The sequence below is a fragment of the Oncorhynchus mykiss genome, chromosome 3 (genome assembly GCF_013265735.2).
Source record: "Oncorhynchus mykiss isolate Arlee chromosome 3, USDA_OmykA_1.1, whole genome shotgun sequence".
In the NCBI taxonomy this organism is placed as follows: domain Eukaryota; kingdom Metazoa; phylum Chordata; class Actinopteri; order Salmoniformes; family Salmonidae; genus Oncorhynchus; species Oncorhynchus mykiss.
Genome location: NC_048567.1, coordinates 3,657,046 through 3,677,376, shown reverse-complemented (window position 1 = coordinate 3,677,376; position 20,331 = coordinate 3,657,046). Strand labels below are relative to the sequence as shown.

At 46.2% G+C, this 20,331-nt stretch overlaps 1 protein-coding gene across 13 annotated transcripts in view; it reads right to left on the bottom strand.

The window, feature by feature from the left end:
- Positions 1-20,331, bottom strand: part of LOC110520760 (focal adhesion kinase 1) — a 149,498-nt gene that overhangs the window by 30,401 nt on the left and 98,766 nt on the right. For all 13 annotated transcript variants that reach the window (XM_036966028.1, XM_036965972.1, XM_036965967.1 and 10 more), the window contains 7 exons: positions 10,588-10,685; positions 10,301-10,385; positions 8,754-8,854; positions 5,028-5,143; positions 4,823-4,923; positions 4,330-4,419; positions 3,994-4,198 (listed from right to left, as the gene is read on the bottom strand). In XM_036966028.1, the coding sequence (XP_036821923.1) occupies positions 3,994-4,198; positions 4,330-4,419; positions 4,823-4,923; positions 5,028-5,143; positions 8,754-8,854; positions 10,301-10,385; positions 10,588-10,685 (796 nt within the window). The remainder of the gene's footprint in view (positions 1-3,993; positions 4,199-4,329; positions 4,420-4,822; positions 4,924-5,027; positions 5,144-8,753; positions 8,855-10,300; positions 10,386-10,587; positions 10,686-20,331) is intronic.

Genomic DNA, 20,331 nt, shown 5'->3' with positions numbered 1-20,331 from the left:
CCTATTTCAACAATTTCTCTTCTTATAATGTGATTTCAAACCTTAACCCTAACCTTACCACACAACCTGATGCCGAACACTAACCTTAAATTAAGAACAAAAAGCACATTTTTTTCATGAATTTTATAGCCAATTCTGACTTTGTTTCTGTGCTATCTAGTGGAAACCAACAGAGGGATTTCCCTATGTATCATGCCACCCAGAGGTGTGACTGACCTCAACTGAATCACAGCACCCAAAACACCATGAAGCCAAGTGTCACCCAGAGGTGTGACTGATCTCAACTGAATCACAGCACCCAAAACACCATGAAGACAAGTGCCACCCAGAGGTGTGACTGATCTCAACTGAATCACAGCACCCAAAACACCATGAAGACAAGTGTCAGCCAGAGGTGTGACTGATCTCAACTGAATCACAGCACCCAAAACACCATGAAGACAAGTGTCAGCCAGAGGTGTGACTGACCTCAACTGAATCACAGCACCCAAAACACCATGAAGCCAAGTGTCAGCCAGAGGTGTGACTGATCTCAACTGAATCACAGCACCCAAAACACCATGAAGCCAAGTGTCAGCCAGAGGTGTGACTGACCTCAACTGAATCACAGCACCCAAAACACCATGAAGACAAGTGTCAGCCAGAGGTGTGACTGACCTCAACTGAATCACAGCACCCAAAACACCATGAAGACAAGTGTCAGCCAGAGGTGTGACTGATCTCAACTGAATCACAGCACCCAAAACACCATGAAGACAAGTGTCAGCCAGAGGTGTGACTGATCTCAACTGAATCACAGCACCCAAAACACCATGAAGACAAGTGTCAGCCAGAGGTGTGACTGATCTCAACTGAATCACAGCACCCAAAACACCATGAAGACAAGTGTCAGCCAGAGGTGTGACTGACCTCAACTGAATCAAAACACCATGAAGACAAGTGTCAGCCAGAGGTGTGACTGATCTCAACTGAATCACAGCACCCAAAACACCATGAAGACAAGTGTCAGCCAGAGGTGTGACTGATCTCAACTGAATCACAGCACCCAAAACACCATGAAGACAAGTGTCAGTCAGAGGTGTGACTGACCTCAACTGAATCACAGCACCCAAAACACCATGAAGACAAGTGTCAGTCAGAGGTGTGACTGACCTCAACTGAATCACAGCACCCAAAACACCATGAAGACAAGTGTCAGCCAGAGGTGTGACTGATCTCAACTGAATCACAGCACCCAAAACACCATGAAGACAAGTGTCAGCCAGAGGTGTGACTGATCTCAACTGAATCACAGCACCCAAAACACCATGAAGCCAAGTGTCAGCCAGAGGTGTGACTGATCTCAACTGAATCACAGCACCCAAAACACCATGAAGACAAGTGTCAGCCAGAGGTGTGACTGATCTCAACTGAATCACAGCACCCAAAACACCATGAAGACAAGTGTCAGTCAGAGGTGTGACTGACCTCAACTGAATCACAGCACCCAAAACACCATGAAGACAAGTGTCAGTCAGAGGTGTGACTGACCTCAACTGAATCACAGCACCCAAAACACCATGAAGACAAGTGTCAGCCAGAGGTGTGACTGATCTCAACTGAATCACAGCACCCAAAACACCATGAAGACAAGTGTCAGCCAGAGGTGTGACTGATCTCAACTGAATCACAGCACCCAAAACACCATGAAGACAAGTGTCAGCCAGAGGTGTGACTGATCTCAACTGAATCACAGCACCCAAAACACCATGAAGCCAAGTGTCAGCCAGAGGTGTGACTGATCTCAACTGAATCACAGCACCCAAAACACCATGAAGACAAGTGTCAGCCAGAGGTGTGACTGATCTCAACTGAATCACAGCACCCAAAACACCATGAAGACAAGTGTCAGCCAGAGGTGTGACTGATCTCAACTGAATCACAGCACCCAAAACACCATGAAGACAAGTGTCAGCCAGAGGTGTGACTGATCTCAACTGAATCACAGCACCCAAAACACCATGAAGACAAGTGTCAGCCAGAGGTGTGACTGATCTCAACTGAATCACAGCACCCAAAACACCATGAAGACAAGTGTCAGCCAGAGGTGTGACTGATCTCAACTGAATCACAGCACCCAAAACACCATGAAGCCAAGTGTCAGCCAGAAGTGTGACTGACCTCAACTGAATCACAGCACCCAAAACACCATGAAGCCAAGTGTCAGCCAGAGGTGTGACTGACCTCAACTGAATCACAGCACCCAAAACACCATGAAGACAAGTGTCAGCCAGAGGTGTGACTGATTTCAACTGAATCACAGCACCCAAAACACCATGAAGACAAGTGTCAGCCAGAGGTGTGACTGATCTCAACTGAATCACAGCACCCAAAACACCATGAAGACAAGTGTCAGCCAGAGGTGTGACTGATCTCAACTGAATCACAGCACCCAAAACACCATGAAGCCAAGTGTCAGCCAGAGGTGTGACTGACCTCAACTGAATCACAGCACCCAAAACACCATGAAGCCAAGTGTCAGCCAGAGGTGTGACTGACCTCAACTGAATCACAGCACCCAAAACACCATGAAGACAAGTGTCAGCCAGAGGTGTGACTGATTTCAACTGAATCACAGCACCCAAAACACCATGAAGACAAGTGTCAGCCAGAGGTGTGACTGATCTCAACTGAATCACAGCACCCAAAACACCATGAAGACAAGTGTCAGCCAGAGGTTTGACTGATCTCAACTGAATCACAGCACCCAAAACACCATGAAGACAAGTGTCAGCCAGAGGTGTGACTGATCTCAACTGAATCACAGCACCCAAAACACCATGAAGACAAGTGTCAGTCAGAGGTGTGACTGACCTCAACTGAATCACAGCACCCAAAACACCATGAAGACAAGTGTCAGCCAGAGGTGTGACTGATCTCAACTGAATCACAGCACCCAAAACACCATGAAGACAAGTGTCAGCCAGAGGTGTGACTGATTTCAACTGAATCACAGCACCCAAAACACCATGAAGACAAGTGTCAGCCAGAGGTGTGACTGATCTCAACTGAATCACAGCACCCAAAACACCATGAAGCCAAGTGTCAGTCAGAGGTGTGACTGACCTCAACTGAATCACAGCACCCAAAACACCATGAAGACAAGTGTCAGCCAGAGGTGTGACTGACCTCAACTGAATCACAGCACCCAAAACACCATGAAGACAAGTGTCAGCCAGAGGTGTGACTGATTTCAACTGAATCACAGCACCCAAAACACCATGAAGACAAGTGTCAGCCAGAGGTGTGACTGACCTCAACTGAATCACAGCACCCAAAACACCATGAAGACAAGTGTCAGCCAGAGGTGTGACTGATTTCAACTGAATCACAGCACCCAAAACACCATGAAGACAAGTGTCAGCCAGAGGTGTGACTGACCTCAACTGAATCACAGCACCCAAGAGTCAATTCCACCTTCAACGATTGAAATGTGTGGATGCTTTGGTGCCATCTAGTGACCAAGAATGAAAATCTATCTAGATGGGGTCGGCAACAGGTGGCCTGTTTAAAAATATATATATTTTCACTATCTATTTAATTCAGGAAATCTGTTTCCAAGTAGTCTCACAAATAAAAAAAGAGACGTGATCGTGTTTCAACATAATAAAGGGTTGAAATTATTGTTATTTTTAAATACAACCTCTTTTTGGGCTTAGTTGTGGTCAATTTGCAGTGTACAAATTATTAGAATTATTAGACAACCCCTGACCCCCTGACACTCTCTATGAGAAACTTTTGGAATTGGAATTTCAGTTCACTTCCTGAACTGACTCAATTAATACAATGGAATGAACTCCAACCCTGATAGATATGGATTATTGTTCCTCCACAGTCAATGAACCTCAGTTCAGATCTTATGACATTGTAGTTGTAGGAGATAGTCTTCAAGGTATGATAACGCACCATGCACTACAGCAATGTACATGCAGATAGACCGACTGACGGCCATACCTGAGCTGGGCTTTGAGCTCTGTGAAGCAGGGTCTCTTGCTAGGGTCGTAGGCCCAGCACTTGGTCATCAGGCTGTACAGGGTAGGGGGGCAGTTGTGGGGCATGGCCAGACGCTCTCCGTTCTCTATCCGGCCGATGACATCGTTGTTCTTCACCCCCTGGAAGGGCTTGACTCCGTAGATGAGGATCTCCCACATACACACACCTGGAGTACAGAGGAACATATATATATATTTAAACCCTAATTTATCAGCTAATAACATACAGCCTTGAACTTAAAAGTTGTAGAGCACTGTTTGAGTACTGTATAAGTACTGTATGAATTCCTATACTCACCAAACATCCACACGTCACTGGCTGAGGTAAAGCGTCTGAAGTTAATAGACTCTGGTGCCATCCATTTGATAGGCAGTTTCCCTTTGGAGGCTGGGAGGAGAAGTGAAAGCAGGACTTAGATTTTTTGTGATCAAATGTTTTTATTGTGATTGATTAGACAGGTACACATGAACAATGCAACAAGTAACAAGACAAACACTTCCCCTCCCACAGGACTTCCCTAAGCCATAGTTAGATGAGTGGTTCACAATAGCAGTCTCACAGAGTCATACGCTGATGAAAAGAGCTGTTGAGTTTCTTTGACTCGCCCCATGCATACGTGCAACAGATATTTCCATGTTTATAATGTCCATGAATGACAGCAGCCACAGCTGTCTGCTTAAAGAGTGAGGAGCCTAATGAATGACTTACTGATAACATCAACAGCAGAAAGTGATCTCCTCTGGTATGCTGACTGTGGACAGTTAGTCTCCAGAACAAATGAAACTCCTACCTTTGTAATAGGAGCTGTCCTCCATGTATCGAGACAAGCCAAAGTCTCCCAGTTTAACACAGTCCACTGAGGATACCAGCACGTTCCTGGCAGCTATATCCCTTCAAGACGCAGACATGGTTACAATGGAGAAGAGAAGAGTAGTGTGTTTACAGGAAACACACCAAAGCCATATTAATAAGGCTAGATTGGGTTGAGGGCTTACCTATGTACAAACCGCTTGCTCTCCAGGTAGGAAAGTGCTGTGCTTAGCTGGAAAGCATAGAGAATCAGTGATGCCAAGTCGAGGTTGTATTTTCTCACTTGCAGGAAGGAGCGTAGCTGTAAAGATGGAAGAGAAAACAAAAGATAATACTCACTTTAGCATGTACATTACATACAGGGATGGTTTAATGCAGGAGCTTCCTGGGGCTGAAGCCCCTGGGCACAGGCCTGTTGGGGGCCCAAGAGAGGAAAAAAACATTTAAAAATGTATAATAATAATAAAGGAGATATATACAGTATTTATAAATATGTAGTATATATTTTGAGTGTAGACAGCCTGATGCCGTTCTGCTAATCATCAGATGGAGGGAGGAGAGGAGGTAGGGGGTGCCATGTGGGTAACTGATTGGGTAACTAATGAATTTAACAAAACATAAAATAATAAACTGCATAATAAATAAATGTGACTGGTCAATTGTGTAAGTCAGGGGCTGGGACAAAACATTTTTTTGTATTATTATAATAATTTTTTATCCCGCTCTCAATGTTCAAAATACACCAGAGAGCACAATTTCAGAAAACTAGGCACATGTAGTGCATCGCTACTACACAGGAGAGTAAACTTTTTTTTATTATAAAAATGTGTTTTTTGGCAGAAATGCCTTCTGGAACATGTGAACTTTCATGTGCCTTAATAACAAACTTGTATACTATCTGTAAATACGAAAAAAATTGTTAAATTACAAGCCTAGTTAGTTTAGCCACAGAAAAAGACAGCAACCTTCTTACTACTTGGCTGAGATAATGAGTGGCTGGACATGTCGAGAGATGAGTTCAGACTGGTCTGCCATGTATCACGCTTCTGTCTATAACATGAAGCGGTCAGTATGTGTAGGTAATCCATTCTAACAGGACTTTTTTGAAAGACATTGCATAGTAGAACTGCATAAGTGTTGTTCTCCACTTTCCGGAGGCCCGAGTTTTGAAATCAGTGGAATTAGAGTATGATAGCTAAGGAGACGGAAAAGATTCTGCAGTTTGATTGCAAATATGCAGACTGAGTTGAAAAGAGAACACACTGCTGTATAAAACACCTGTCTCTGGAGTACATCTTCAAACTAAGGGCAACCATGGCATCTGTGACAGAGAGGGAGAAGCGTCTATCCATGCATACGGGTAAGGTAGTCTAGCTGGCTACATTTTCAGATATTGCACATTTCTAATTTAGTCAGAAAGTCGTTTTAATTTCAAGTTAAAGTGTACTGTTAGCTAACTAGCTAACGTTAGCTGGCTGGCTAGCTAACGTTACGTATGATCTGTGTAGTTATATTATTCGTATCACAGAGCCATTTGCATTGCTAGTTATAGCCTAATGTTATTTAGCTAACATTGAACCTGGTTGGTTAGCTGCCTGCAGATTCATGCAGGGTATTAACGTTATGAGTTGGGATTATGGCTCATTGTTTAGCTAGCTAACTACATGTCTAAACAAAAGTCTGCACTATGCAAGTAACGATTTCAAAGTTCATGGTGTCAATGCGACAATAGCTGATAAATTCGCTCTGGCTATCTACTCCGATTTCAGATCACTCTTGTCTCAGTGTGCCAGAGCGCAGAATAACTGACAAATTTACGAACGCTCAACACCAATTGTATATAGCCCGTGTCAGTAAACGTTGGCAAAAAAGCGTGATTAAATTATTGCCAGCAGCACAGTTGCAGTCGCCAATGCTCTGGGTAACATAAAAACAGCCTAACCAGCTCTGCTAGTGCCAGTAAAATGGTCAGAGTGAACTGTTCTCTCATTTGTGTCTGAAAGTAGCTAGCCAACATTAGCCAGTTAGCTTGGGTGTTTGACTGCTGATGTTAGGTCAGAAGCTTGGATCAACCCTACTCCTCGGCTAGACCATCCAGTGTGCGCTCTGAACGTTCCTAGAGCGAAACGCTCTGAATTTCCGAATGTACAACCTGACAACGCTGAGTTTACAAATGCCCAGAGTGCACTCTGAGCACACTCTGGCAGTCCAGATTACATTTATGAACACGCAGTATAAACCAGCCTTTAGTCTTGAAATCTTTGGTTGTTTAGTACATGGCCTTACGTGAATCCTTAAAGAGATGGGACGGGCAAAGGCTTAAAGAGGGTGTGAACAATGCTGAATGGGTGTAGACAAAGAAAAGCTCCCCAGTAGGTACCAAAACATTAAGGGCCATTTTCTCAAAAGTGAGGTTACAAGTTTATCAACTTTCAAAACAGAATTACTTTCCCTTTGTTTCTCAACTGTAGTGTATGATATATGATTTTCTAGCTCTGAGTCTCTACTTTTATCCAAAGTAAAAAACACAATGTAGAATGTTGCTACATAAAACCTGTCGATTAAGTTTTATCACAAGCACATACAGGTAGCTTATCTGCCAACATAAAGGAAACACCAACATAAAGTGGGACACCACGAGCTGCCAGAACAGCTTCAATGCGCCTTGGCATAGATTCTACAAGTGGACCTAAACCATGCCAGGAAATTGCTATGCCTACAGTCGGGAAGGCTGCAGTTAGAGCGACAAATATAGGCTACAGCTTGTTGTGGCCATAGACATATAATCCATAGAAGGGGTTTTGGAACCTCTTACACTGGCAATTTGACTGTTAAACTCATTTAAAAATGTATATATTTATTTAATCTTTATTTAACTAGGCAAGTCAGTTAAAGAACAAATTCTTATTTTCAATGACGGCCTACACCGGCCAAATCCAGGCGATGCTGGGCCAATTGTGCTCCGCCCTATGTGACTCCCAATCACAGGCTGTGATACAGCCTGGAATCGAATCAGGGTGTCTGTAGTGACGCCTCAAGCACTGAGATGCAGGGCCTTATACCGCTGCGCCACTCGGGAGCCCTAATGGGTACACTAGCAATGGGTGCCAGGGCACTGCCATCTATGGATTATATTTCTATGGTTGGTTGCGGATGTCAGTTTGCCTTTTACAGATTTCAAAATACAATCACTGGAAAAACGTATATTTTGGAAAGAAAAAAAACACATTTCATGTACGGATGACTCATAGTGAAGACCAGATTGATCTCAGTTTGTCAGTCAGAGTAGACACTGTTTTCAGTCATTTGTGTGGTATTAAAAAAATATTGTGCTAATGTCTTCTGTCATGCAAATGACATAGAGATGCATGAAATGTTTTTTTTTTAAATCCTCATGTGTGGAAATTCTAAAAACATCTCTGCTCAACTGTAGCCTATGCCACATGCCAAATGTTATTCTGGCTTTAGGGCCTCTTTCTTCAACAGTAAATGTAACACGCTTCCAATTGCATCTTTGTTCATGGATTTGTTTACAGAAAATGATGGTGTACCGGGAAGGAAGGGCTATAGAAAAAACAAAGCCTGGGGCCTATGATTTCTTAATCTGACCCTGATCACATATAACATAGACTGCCTTCTACAGTGTACTGTTTAAACCTCGAAATTGAACCTTGAATGTGATGCCTCTATCCACCACTAGATGGCCATCCCTAACAGCTGAAACCATGTGAAAGGTAGAAGTACCATCCAAGACTAAATGGGTGAAAAAAATCTAAAAACTCCAATTACAGTACTCTTCAGCATGATCCATAGGTTACTGTTACAGAGCCTGAGGTCATCACTGTTAAACTGATTTCTGTATTAAAGGTACTTCCTGTATTAAAGCACTGTATTGTGTGTGTGTTCTGTACCTCTCCCAGTGTACACAGCTCCATGATGATCCACACGGGGTTTTCTGTGATCACTCCAATCAGCTTCACTATGTGGGGGTGGTCAAACTGACGCATGGTCACTGCATGGGGACAACATGCACAGACACACACACACACACACACACACACACACACACAGTCTATTCACTGTAATTGAATAGACCAGGGATTAGCTAGGCTACGGTTTATAGAATCAGGTTACTGTATGTAGGGCGAAAAGGTAGAGTGGAAAATGAAGACTGATTATATAGTGGATTAATATTCATGTTGATAATAAATATCAAGGCTGTTATGAAGGAAGCAGGTCCATGTTTACAGTGGGCTATTTTAGGATGACTTAGACTCAAACCGCCATCTTTGTTTTTACTCAGATAACATGTCATCAACCCTGCTCCTGCTGAGCACCCCGTGTGGAGAGCAGAGGACAGGAGAGGAGAAGGGAGGAGGGGAGAGAGGAAGGGACAGAGGAGGGGAGGAGAGGCTGGGGTTAGAGGAAAGGAGGGGGCAGGAGGGGAGGAGAGGACAGGAGAGGAAGAGAGGAGAAGGGAGGAGGGGACAGGAGAGGAAGGGAGGAGGGGAGAGAGGAAGGGATAGAGGAGGGGAGGAGAGGCTGGGATTAGAGGAGAGGAGGGGACAGGAGGGGAGGAGAGGACAGGAGAGGAAGGGAGGAGGGGAGAGAGGAAGGGATAGAGGAGGGGAGGAGAGGCTGGGATTAGAGGAGAGGAGGGGACAGGAGGGGAGGGGAGGAGGGGACAGGAGAGGAGGGGAGGAGAGGACAGAAGAGGAGGGGAGGAAGTTTACAGTGGTGATGTGCTATTTGATGTGTTTTAGAGTAGTGTGTGTGTGTGTGTGTGTTTGGATTTTGTCTCTCTGTGTGTGTGCGTCCATGTGTGTAGTGTTAGAGAGAGAGAGTGTGTGGGGGCATGCACGCATGTGTGTGTCTCAGACTTCAGCAAGGGAAGGGGTGTGTGTTGCACGTGGGAAATCAGCAGAACTGTACTAGTGTAAACCCACTTTCTCAAAACCCATCCCTCTCTAAAGCGGTGTTCTGTCCTCCCCAGTCCCCCTGCAGCCTCCACACATTCCTGCTGTGTTTTCATACATGGGGTTAAACTCAGTCCCACCTTGTCTGGGCATTTCATCTGGATAAAGGAGCCTTTCTCTCTATCAGAACCACTGGAGCTGAATACCAGTCTTCTGCTGTTCAAAAACCCACTGGAGCTGAAGACCAGTCTTCTGCTGTTCAAAAACCCACTGCTACACTTGCGTCACAAATGGCACCCTAATCCTTATGAAGTGCAATATATATGAAATAGGGTGCCATTTGGGATGCATCCTAAATCTCTGCATGTGGTAGCCCTAAAAAGGTAGAAATATCTGTCTGAGATTGCTATGCTGAGAATGCGCCCTAGACGCAAACTAAAAGGTAATGTGTTCAACCCTCAGTAGTATACACACAACTGATGTATGAAGAGCAAGAGGTCGTATGTGCTGTGATCAAGAAGGACGACAGGTGTGTTACTTACAAGCTTCTTGTAAGAACTTCTCCCTGACACTATCAGAGGTGCAGTTCTTACACGTCTTGATGGCCACAGACAGAGCAGGGTTTTCCTACAGAGAGAAATAAAACATCAGAAAATGGTCCTTTAAATAAATCAAGCCTAACAGGATTGTGTCTTGTTTTTCCACAAATGTGTAGGCTCCCTATTCCCTATGTAGAGCATTTCATTTGAACAGGGCCCATAGGGCTCTGGTCAAAAGCAGTTGGCTAAATAGGGAATAGGGAGCCATTTGGGACACAAACTAGGCCTACCGGGCTCATGTAGACTCCCTGGTGGACGTCCCCGAATTGTCCCTCTCCGATACAGCGACCCAGCTCAATCCTCTGTCTCTGAATCTCATAGTCCCTGGCTGGATACAACACACAGCATTAGACACACTGACTTTATAATCTCATAGTCCCTGGCTGGGTATCACACACAGCATTAGACACACTGACTTTATAATCTCACAGTCCCTGGCTGGATACAACACACAGCATTAGACACACTGACTGTATAATCTCATAGTCCCTGGCTGGATACAACACACAGCATTAGACACACTGACTTTATAATCTCATAGTCCCTGGCTGTGTACAACACACAGCATTAGACACACTGACTTTATGATCTCATAGTCCCTGGCTGGATACAACACACAGCATTAGACACACTGACTTTATAATCTCATAGTCCCTGGCTGGGTACAACACACAGCATTAGACACACTGACTTTATAATCTCATAGTCCCTGGCTGGATACAACACACAGCATTAGACACACTGACTTTATGATCTCATAGTCCCTGGCTGGGTACAACACAGCATTAGACACACTGACTTTATAATCTCATAGTCCCTGGCAGGGTACAACACACAGCATTAGACACACTGATTTTATGACCTCATAGTCCCTGGCTGGATACAACACACAGCATTAGACACACTGACTTTATAATATATTAGTCCCTGGCTGGATACAACACACAGCATTAGACACACTGACTTTATAATCTCATAGTCCCTGGCTGGATACAACACACAGCATTAGACACACTGATTTTATAATCTCATAGTCCCTGGCTGGATACAACACACAGCATTAGACACACTTACTTTATAATCTCATAGTCCCTGGCTGGGTACAACACACAGCATTAGACACACTGACTTTATAATCTATTAGTCCCTAGCTGGATACAACACACAGCATTAGTCACAATGACTGTATAATCTCATAGTCCCTGGCTGGATACAACACACAGCATTAGACACACTGACTTTATAATCTATTAGTCCCTAGCTGGATACAACACACAGCATTAGTCACAATGACTGTATAATCTCATAGTCCCTGGCTGGATACAACACACAGCATTAGTCACACTGACTTTATAATCTCATAGTCCCTGGCTGGGTACAACACAGCATTAGACACACTGACTGTATAATCTCATAGTCCCTGGCTGGGTACAACACAGCATTAGACACACTGACTTTATGATCTCATAGTCCCTGGCTGGGTACAACACACAGCATTATACACACTGACTGTAGAATCTCATAGTCCCTGGCTGGGTACAACACACAGCATTAGACACACTGACTGTATAATCTCACAGTCCCTGGCTGGGTACAACACACAGCATTAGACACACTGACTTTATAATCTCATAGTCCCTGGCTGGATACAACACACAGCATTAGTCACACTGATTTTATGATCTCATAGTCCCTGGCTGGATACAACACACAGCATTAGTCACAATGACTGTATAATCTCATAGTCCCTGGCTGGATACAACACAGCATTAGACACACTGACTGTATAATCTCATAGTCCCTGGCTGGATACAACACACAGCATTAGACACACTGACTTTATAATCTCATAGTCCCTGGCTGGATACAACACAGCATTAGACACACTGATTTTATGATCTCATAGTCCCTGGCTGGATACAACACACAGCATTAGACACACTGACTTTATAATCTCATAGTCCCTGGCTGGATACAACACACAGCATTAGACACACTGATTTTATAATCTCATAGTCCCTGGCTGGATACAACACACAGCATTAGACACACTTACTTTATAATCTCATAGTCCCTGGCTGGGTACAACACACAGCATTAGACACACTGACTTTATAATCTATTAGTCCCTAGCTGGATACAACACACAGCATTAGTCACAATGACTTTATAATCTCATAGTCCCTGGCTGGGTACAACACACAGCATTAGACACACTGACTTTATAATCTATTAGTCCCTAGCTGGATACAACACACAGCATTAGTCACAATGACTGTATAATCTCATAGTCCCTGGCTGGATACAACACACAGCATTAGTCACACTGACTTTATAATCTCATAGTCCCTGGCTGGGTACAACACAGCATTAGACACACTGACTGTATAATCTCATAGTCCCTGGCTGGGTACAACACAGCATTAGACACACTGACTTTATGATCTCATAGTCCCTGGCTGGGTACAACACACAGCATTATACACACTGACTGTAGAATCTCATAGTCCCTGGCTGGGTACAACACACAGCATTAGACACACTGACTGTATAATCTCACAGTCCCTGGCTGGGTACAACACACAGCATTAGACACACTGACTTTATAATCTCATAGTCCCTGGCTGGATACAACACACAGCATTAGTCACACTGATTTTATGATCTCATAGTCCCTGGCTGGATACAACACACAGCATTAGTCACAATGACTGTATAATCTCATAGTCCCTGGCTGGATACAACACAGCATTAGACACACTGACTGTATAATCTCATAGTCCCTGGCTGGATACAACACACAGCATTAGACACACTGACTTTATAATCTCATAGTCCCTGGCTGGATACAACACAGCATTAGACACACTGATTTTATGATCTCATAGTCCCTGGCTGGATACAACACACAGCATTAGTCACAATGACTGTATAATCTCATAGTCCCTGGCTGGATACAACACAGCATTAGACACACTGACTGTATAATCTCATAGTCCCTGGCTGGATACAACACACAGCATTAGACACACTGACTTTATAATCTCATAGTCCCTGGCTGGATACAACACACAGCATTAGACACACTGACTTCATGATCTCATAGTACCTGGCTGGATACAACACACAGCATTAGACACACTGACTTTATAATCTCATAGTCCCTGGCTGGATACAACACACAGCATTAGTCACAATGACTGTATAATCTCATAGTCCCTGGCTGGATACAACACAGCATTAGACACACTGACTGTATAATCTCATAGTCCCTGGCTGGATACATACAACACACAGCATTAGACACACTGACTTTATCATCTCATAGTCCCTGGCTGGATACAACACACAGCATTAGTCACAATGACTTTATAATCTCATAGTCCCTGGCTGGATACAACACACAGCATTAGTCACACTGACTTTATAATCTCATAGTCCCTGGCTGGGTACAACACAGCATTAGACACACTGACTGTATAATCTCATAGTCCCTGGCTGGGTACAACACAGCATTAGACACACTGACTTTATGATCTCATAGTCCCTGGCTGGGTACAACACACAGCATTATACACACTGACTGTAGAATCTCATAGTCCCTGGCTGGGTACAACACACAGCATTAGACACACTGACTTTATAATCTCATAGTCCCTGGCTGGATACAACACACAGCATTAGACACACTGACTTTATAATCTCATAGTCCCTGGCTGGATACAACACACAGCATTAGACACACTGACTTTATAATCTCATAGTCCCTGGCTGGATACAACACACAGCATTAGACACACTGACTTTATAATCTCATAGTCCCTGGCTGGATACAACACACAGCATTAGTCACAATGACTTTATAATCTCATAGTCCCTGGCTGGGTACAACACACAGCATTAGTCACACTGACTGTATAATCTTGTCATGTACTGTCATGTTGTCTTGTCTCTGTCCTTTCCCTTCACCCTGTCTCCCTCTGCTGGTCGTGTTAGGTTACCTTTTCTCCCCCGCTTTCCCCCAGCTGTCCCTTGTCTCCTCTAACTACCCATTCACCCCGTTCCCCACCTGTTCCCTTTTTTCCCTCTGATTAGGTCCCTATATCTCTCTCTGTTTCTGTTCCTGTCCTTGTCGGATTCTTGTTTGTTTGTGTCATTCATGCCTGAACCAGACTGTCGTCATGTTTGCTGTAACCTTGTCCTGTCCTGTCGGAATCTGCCGGTCCATCTGAGCCTACCTATGTTTGGTAATTAAAGAAGCTCTGTTTAAGTTGATTCGCTTTTGGGTCCTCATTCACGCACCGTAACAGAAGAATCCGACCAAGAATGGACCCAGCGACTTCGGATCCTCTCCACTCAGCCGTCGAGATCCAGGGAGCGATGCTAGGCAGACACAAGCAGGAATTGTCTGCTGCTCGACATGCCGTTGAGACCCTGGCCACCCAAGTCTCCAACCTCACAGAACAGGTTCACCATCTCCGCCTCGATCCACCGGCCACTTCCAGGGCTTTCGAATCTCCGGAGCCCAGAATCAATAACCCGCCGTGTTACTCTGGGGAGCCCACTGAATGCCGCTCGTTCCTCACCCAGTGTGATATTGTGTTTTCTCTCCAGCCCAACACTTACTCCAGGAGCACTGCTCGTGTCGCCTACGTCATATCTCTCCTTATTGGACGGGCTCGTGAGTGGGGCACGGCAATCTGGGAGGCAAGGGCTGAGTGTACTAACCAGTATCAAGACTTTAAGGAGGAGATGATACGGGTTTTTGATCGATCTGTTTTTGGGGAGGAGGCTTCCAGGGCCCTGTCTTCCCTATGTCAAGGCAATCGATCCATAACAGACTACTCTATTGAGTTTCGCACTCTTGCTGTCTCCAGTGGCTGGAACGAGCCGGCCTTGCTCACTCGTCTTCTGGAGGGTTTCCGCGCAGAGGTAAAGGATGAGATTCTCTCCCGGGAGGTTCCTTCCAGCGTGGATTCCTTGATTGAACTCGCTATTCGCATTGAGCGACGGGTTGATCTTCGTCACCGAGCTCGTGGAAAGGAGCTCGCGCTCTCCGTCGCCTCCCTCTCCGCATCACTACCATCTTCCTCTGCCGGCTCGGGTGCTGAGCCCATGCAGCTGGGAGGTATCCGCATCTCGACTGAGGAGAGGGAACGGAGAATCACCAACCGCCTCTGTCTCTATTGCGGTTCCGCTGGTCATTTTGTCACTTCATGTCCAGTAAAAGGCCAGAGCTCGTCAGTAAGCGGAGGGCTACTGGTGAGCGCTACTACTCCTGTCTCTCCTTCAAGATCCTGCACTACCTTGTCGGTCCATCTACGCTGGACCGGTTCGTCAGCTTCCTGCAGTGCCTTAATAGACTCTGGGGCGGAGGGCTGTTTTATGGACGAGACCTGGGCTCGGGAACATGACATTCCTCTCAGACAGTTAAAGGAGCCCACGGCCTTGTTCGCCCTGGATGGTAGTCCTCTCCCCAGGATTCAGCGTGAGACGCTACCTTTAACCCTCACTGTTTCTGGTAATCATAGTGAAACCATTTCTTTTTTAATTTTTCGTTCACCTTTTACACCTGTTGTTTTGGGCCATCCCTGGCTAGTTTGTCATAATCCTTCCATTAATTGGTCTAGTAATTCTATCCTCTCCTGGAACGTCTCTTGTCATGTGAAATGTTTAATGTCTGCTATCCCTCCTGTTTCCTCTGTCTCTTCTTCACAGGAGGAGCCTGGTGATTTGACAGGGGTGCCGGAGGAATATCACGATCTGCGCACGGTGTTCAGTCGGTCCAGGGCCACCTCTCTTCCTCCACACCGGTCGTATGATTGTAGTATTGATCTCCTTCCGGGAACCACCCCCCCCCGGGGTAGACTATACTCTCTGTCGGCTCCCGAACGTAAGGCTCTCGAAGATTATTTGTCTGTAGCTCTTGACGCCGGTACCATAGTCCCCTCCTCCTCTCCCGCCGGAGCGGGGTTTTTTTTTGTCAAGAAGAAGGACGGGTCTCTGCGCCCCTGCATAGATTATCGAGGGCTGAATGACATAACAGTGAAGAATCGTTATCCGCTTCCTCTTATGTCTTCAGCCTTCGAGATCCTGCAGGGAGCCAGGTTTTTCACTAAGTTGGACCTTCGTAACGCTTACCATCTCGTGCGCATCAGGGAGGGGGACGAGTGGAAGACGGCGTTTAACACTCCGTTAGGGCACTTTGAATACCGGGTTCTTCCTTTCGGCCTCGCTAACGCTCCAGCTGTCTTTCAGGCATTAGTCAATGATGTCCTGAGAGACATGCTGAACATCTTTGTTTTCGTTTACCTTGACGATATCCTGATTTTTTCACCGTCACTCCAGATTCATGTTCAGCACGTTCGACGTGTCCTCCAGCGCCTTTTAGAGAATTGTCTTTTTGTGAAGGCTGAGAAGTGCACTTTTCATGCCTCCTCCGTCACATTTCTCGGTTCTGTTATTTCCGCTGAAGGCATTAAGATGGATCCCGCTAAGGTCCAAGCTGTCATTGATTGGCCCGTCCCTAAGTCACGCGTCGAGCTGCAGCGCTTTCTCGGCTTCGCGAACTTCTATCGTCGTTTCATCCGTAATTTCGGTCAGGTGGCAGCTCCTCTCACAGCCCTTACTTCTGTCAAGACGTGCTTTAAGTGGTCCGTTTCCGCCCAGGGAGCTTTTGATCTCCTCAAGAATCGTTTTACATCCGCTCCTATCCTTGTTACACCTGACGTCTCTAGACAGTTCGTTGTCGAGGTTGACGCGTCAGAGGTGGGAGTGGGAGCCATCCTTTCTCAGCGCTCCCTCTCTGACGACAAGGTCCACCCATGCGCGTATTTTTCTCATCGCCTGTCGCCGTCGGAACGTAACTATGATGTGGGTAACCGCGAACTGCTCGCCATCCGGTTAGCCCTAGGCGAATGGCGACAGTGGTTGGAGGGGGCGACCGTTCCTTTTGTCGTTTGGACTGACCATAGGAACCTTGAGTACATCCGTTCTGCCAAACGACTTAATGCGCGTCAGGCGCGTTGGGCGCTGTTTTTCGCTCGTTTCGAGTTCGTGATTTCTTATCGTCCGGGCTCTAAGAACACCAAGCCTGATGCTTTGTCTCGTCTCTTCAGTTCTTCAGTAGCCTCCACTGACCCCGAGGGGATTCTCCCTGAGGGGCGTGTTGTCGGGTTGACTGTCTGGGGAATTGAGAGGCAGGTAAAGCAAGCACTCACTCAAACTCCGTCGCCGCGCGCTTGTCCTAGGAACCTTCTTTTCGTTCCCGTTCCTACTCGTCTGGCCGTTCTTCAGTGGGCTCACTCTGCCAAGTTAGCCGGCCACCCTGGCGTTCGGGGTACGCTTGCTTCCATTCGCCAGCGTTTCTGGTGGCCCACCCGGGAGCATGACACGCGTCGTTTCGTGGCTGCTTGTTCGGTCTGCGCGCAGACTAAGTCCGGTAACTCTCCTCCTGCCGGCCGTCTCAGGCCGCTTCCTATTCCCTCTCGACCGTGGTCTCACATCGCCTTAGATTTTGTCACCGGACTGCCTTCGTCAGCGGGGAAGACTGTTATTCTTACGGTTGTCGATAGGTTCTCTAAGGCGGCTCATTTCATTCCCCTTGCTAAGCTTCCTTCTGCTAAAGAGACGGCACAAATCATCATCGAGAATGTTTTCAGAATTCATGGCCTTCCGTCAGACGTCGTTTCGGACAGAGGTCCGCAATTCACGTCTCAATTTTGGAGGGAGTTTTGCCGTTTGATTGGGGCTTCCGTCAGTCTCTCTTCCGGCTTTCACCCCCAGTCTAACGGTCAAGCAGAACGGGCCAATCAGACTATTGGTCGCATCTTACGCAGTCTTTCTTTTCGCAACCCTGCGTCTTGGTCAGAACAGCTCCCCTGGGCAGAATACGCCCACAACTCGCTTCCTTCGTCTGCGACCGGGCTATCTCCTTTTCAGAGTAGCCTCGGGTACCAGCCTCCGTTGTTCTCATCTCAGTTCGCCGAGTCCAGCGTCCCCTCCGCTCAGGCTTTTGTCCAACGTTGCGAGCGCACCTGGAAGAGGGTCAGGTCTGCACTTTGCCGTTATAGGGAGCAGACTGTGAGAGCTGCTAATAAGCGTAGAACTAAGAGCCCTAGATATTGTCGCGGTCAGAGAGTTTGGCTCTCCACTCAGAACCTTCCCCTTAAGACGGCTTCTCGCAAGTTGACCCCGCGGTTCATTGGTCCATTCCGTATCTCTCAGGTCATTAATCCTGTCGCAGTGCGACTTCTTCTTCCGCGATATCTTCGTCGCGTCCACCCGGTCTTCCATGTCTCCTGTGTTAAGCCCGTTCTTCGCGCCCCCGCTCGTCTCCCCCCCCCCCCCATCCTTGTCGAGGGCGCACCTATCTACAGGGTCCGTAAAATCTTGGACATGCGTCCTCGGGGCCGTGGTCATCAGTACCTAGTTGACTGGGAGGGGTACGGTCCTGAGGAGAGGAGTTGGGTTCCCTCTCGGGACGTGCTGGACCGTGCGCTGATTGATGATTTCCTCCGTTGCCGCCAGGTTTCCTCCTCGAGTGCGCCAGGAGGCGCTCGGTGAGTGGGGGGGTACTGTCATGTACTGTCATGTTGTCTTGTCTCTGTCCTTTCCCTTCACCCTGTCTCCCTCTGCTGGTCGTGTTAGGTTACCTTTTCTCCCCCGCTTTCCCCCAGCTGTCCCTTGTCTCCTCTAACTACCCATTCACCCCGTTCCCCACCTGTTCCCTTTTTTCCCTCTGATTAGGTCCCTATATCTCTCTCTGTTTCTGTTCCTGTCCTTGTCGGATTCTTGTTTGTTTGTGTCATTCATGCCTGAACCAGACTGTCGTCATGTTTGCTGTAACCTTGTCCTGTCCTGTCGGAATCTGCCGGTCCATCTGAGCCTACCTATGTTTGGTAATTAAAGAAGCTCTGTTTAAGTTGATTCGCTTTTGGGTCCTCATTCACGCACCGTAACAAATCTCATAGTCCCTGGCTGGGTACAACACAGCATTAGACACACTGACTGTATAATCTCATAGTCCCTAGCTGGGTACAACACAGCATTAGACACACTGACTGTATAATCTCATAGTCCCTGGCTGGGTACAACACACAGCATTAGTCACACTGACTGTATAATCTCATAGTCCCTGGCTGGGTACAACACAGCATTAGACACACTGACTGTATAATCTCATAGTCCCTGGCTGGGTACAACACAGCATTAGACACACTGACTGTATAATCTCATAGTCCCTGGCTGGGTACAACACAGCATTAGACACACTGACTGTATAATCTCATAGTCCCTGGCTGGGTACAACACAGCATTAGACACACTGACTTTATAATCTCATAGTCCCTGGCTGGATACAACACACAGCATTAGACACACTGACTTTATAATCTCATAGTCCCTGGCTGGATACAACACAGCATTAGACACACTGATTTTATAATCTCATAGTCCCTGGCTGGATACAACACACAGTATTAGACACACTGACTTTATGATCTCATAGACCCTGGCTGGATACAACACACAGCATTAGACACACTGACTTTATAATCTCATAGTCCCTGGCTGGATACAACACAGCATTAGACACACTGACTTTATAATCTCATAGTCCCTGGCTGGATACAACACAGCATTAGACACACTGACTTTGTAATCTCATAGTCCCTGGCTGGATACAACACAGCATTAGACACACTGACTGTATAATCTCATAGTCCCTGGCTGGGTACAACACAGCATTAGACACACTGACTTTGTAATCTCATAGTCCCTGGCTGGATACAACACAGCATTAGACACACTGACTGTATAATCTCATAGTCCCTGGCTGGGTACAACACAGCATTAGACACACTGACTTTATAATCTCATAGTCCCTGGCTGGATACAACACAGCATTAGACACACTGACTTTATAATCTCATAGTCCCTGGCTGGATACAACACAGCATTAGACACACTGACTT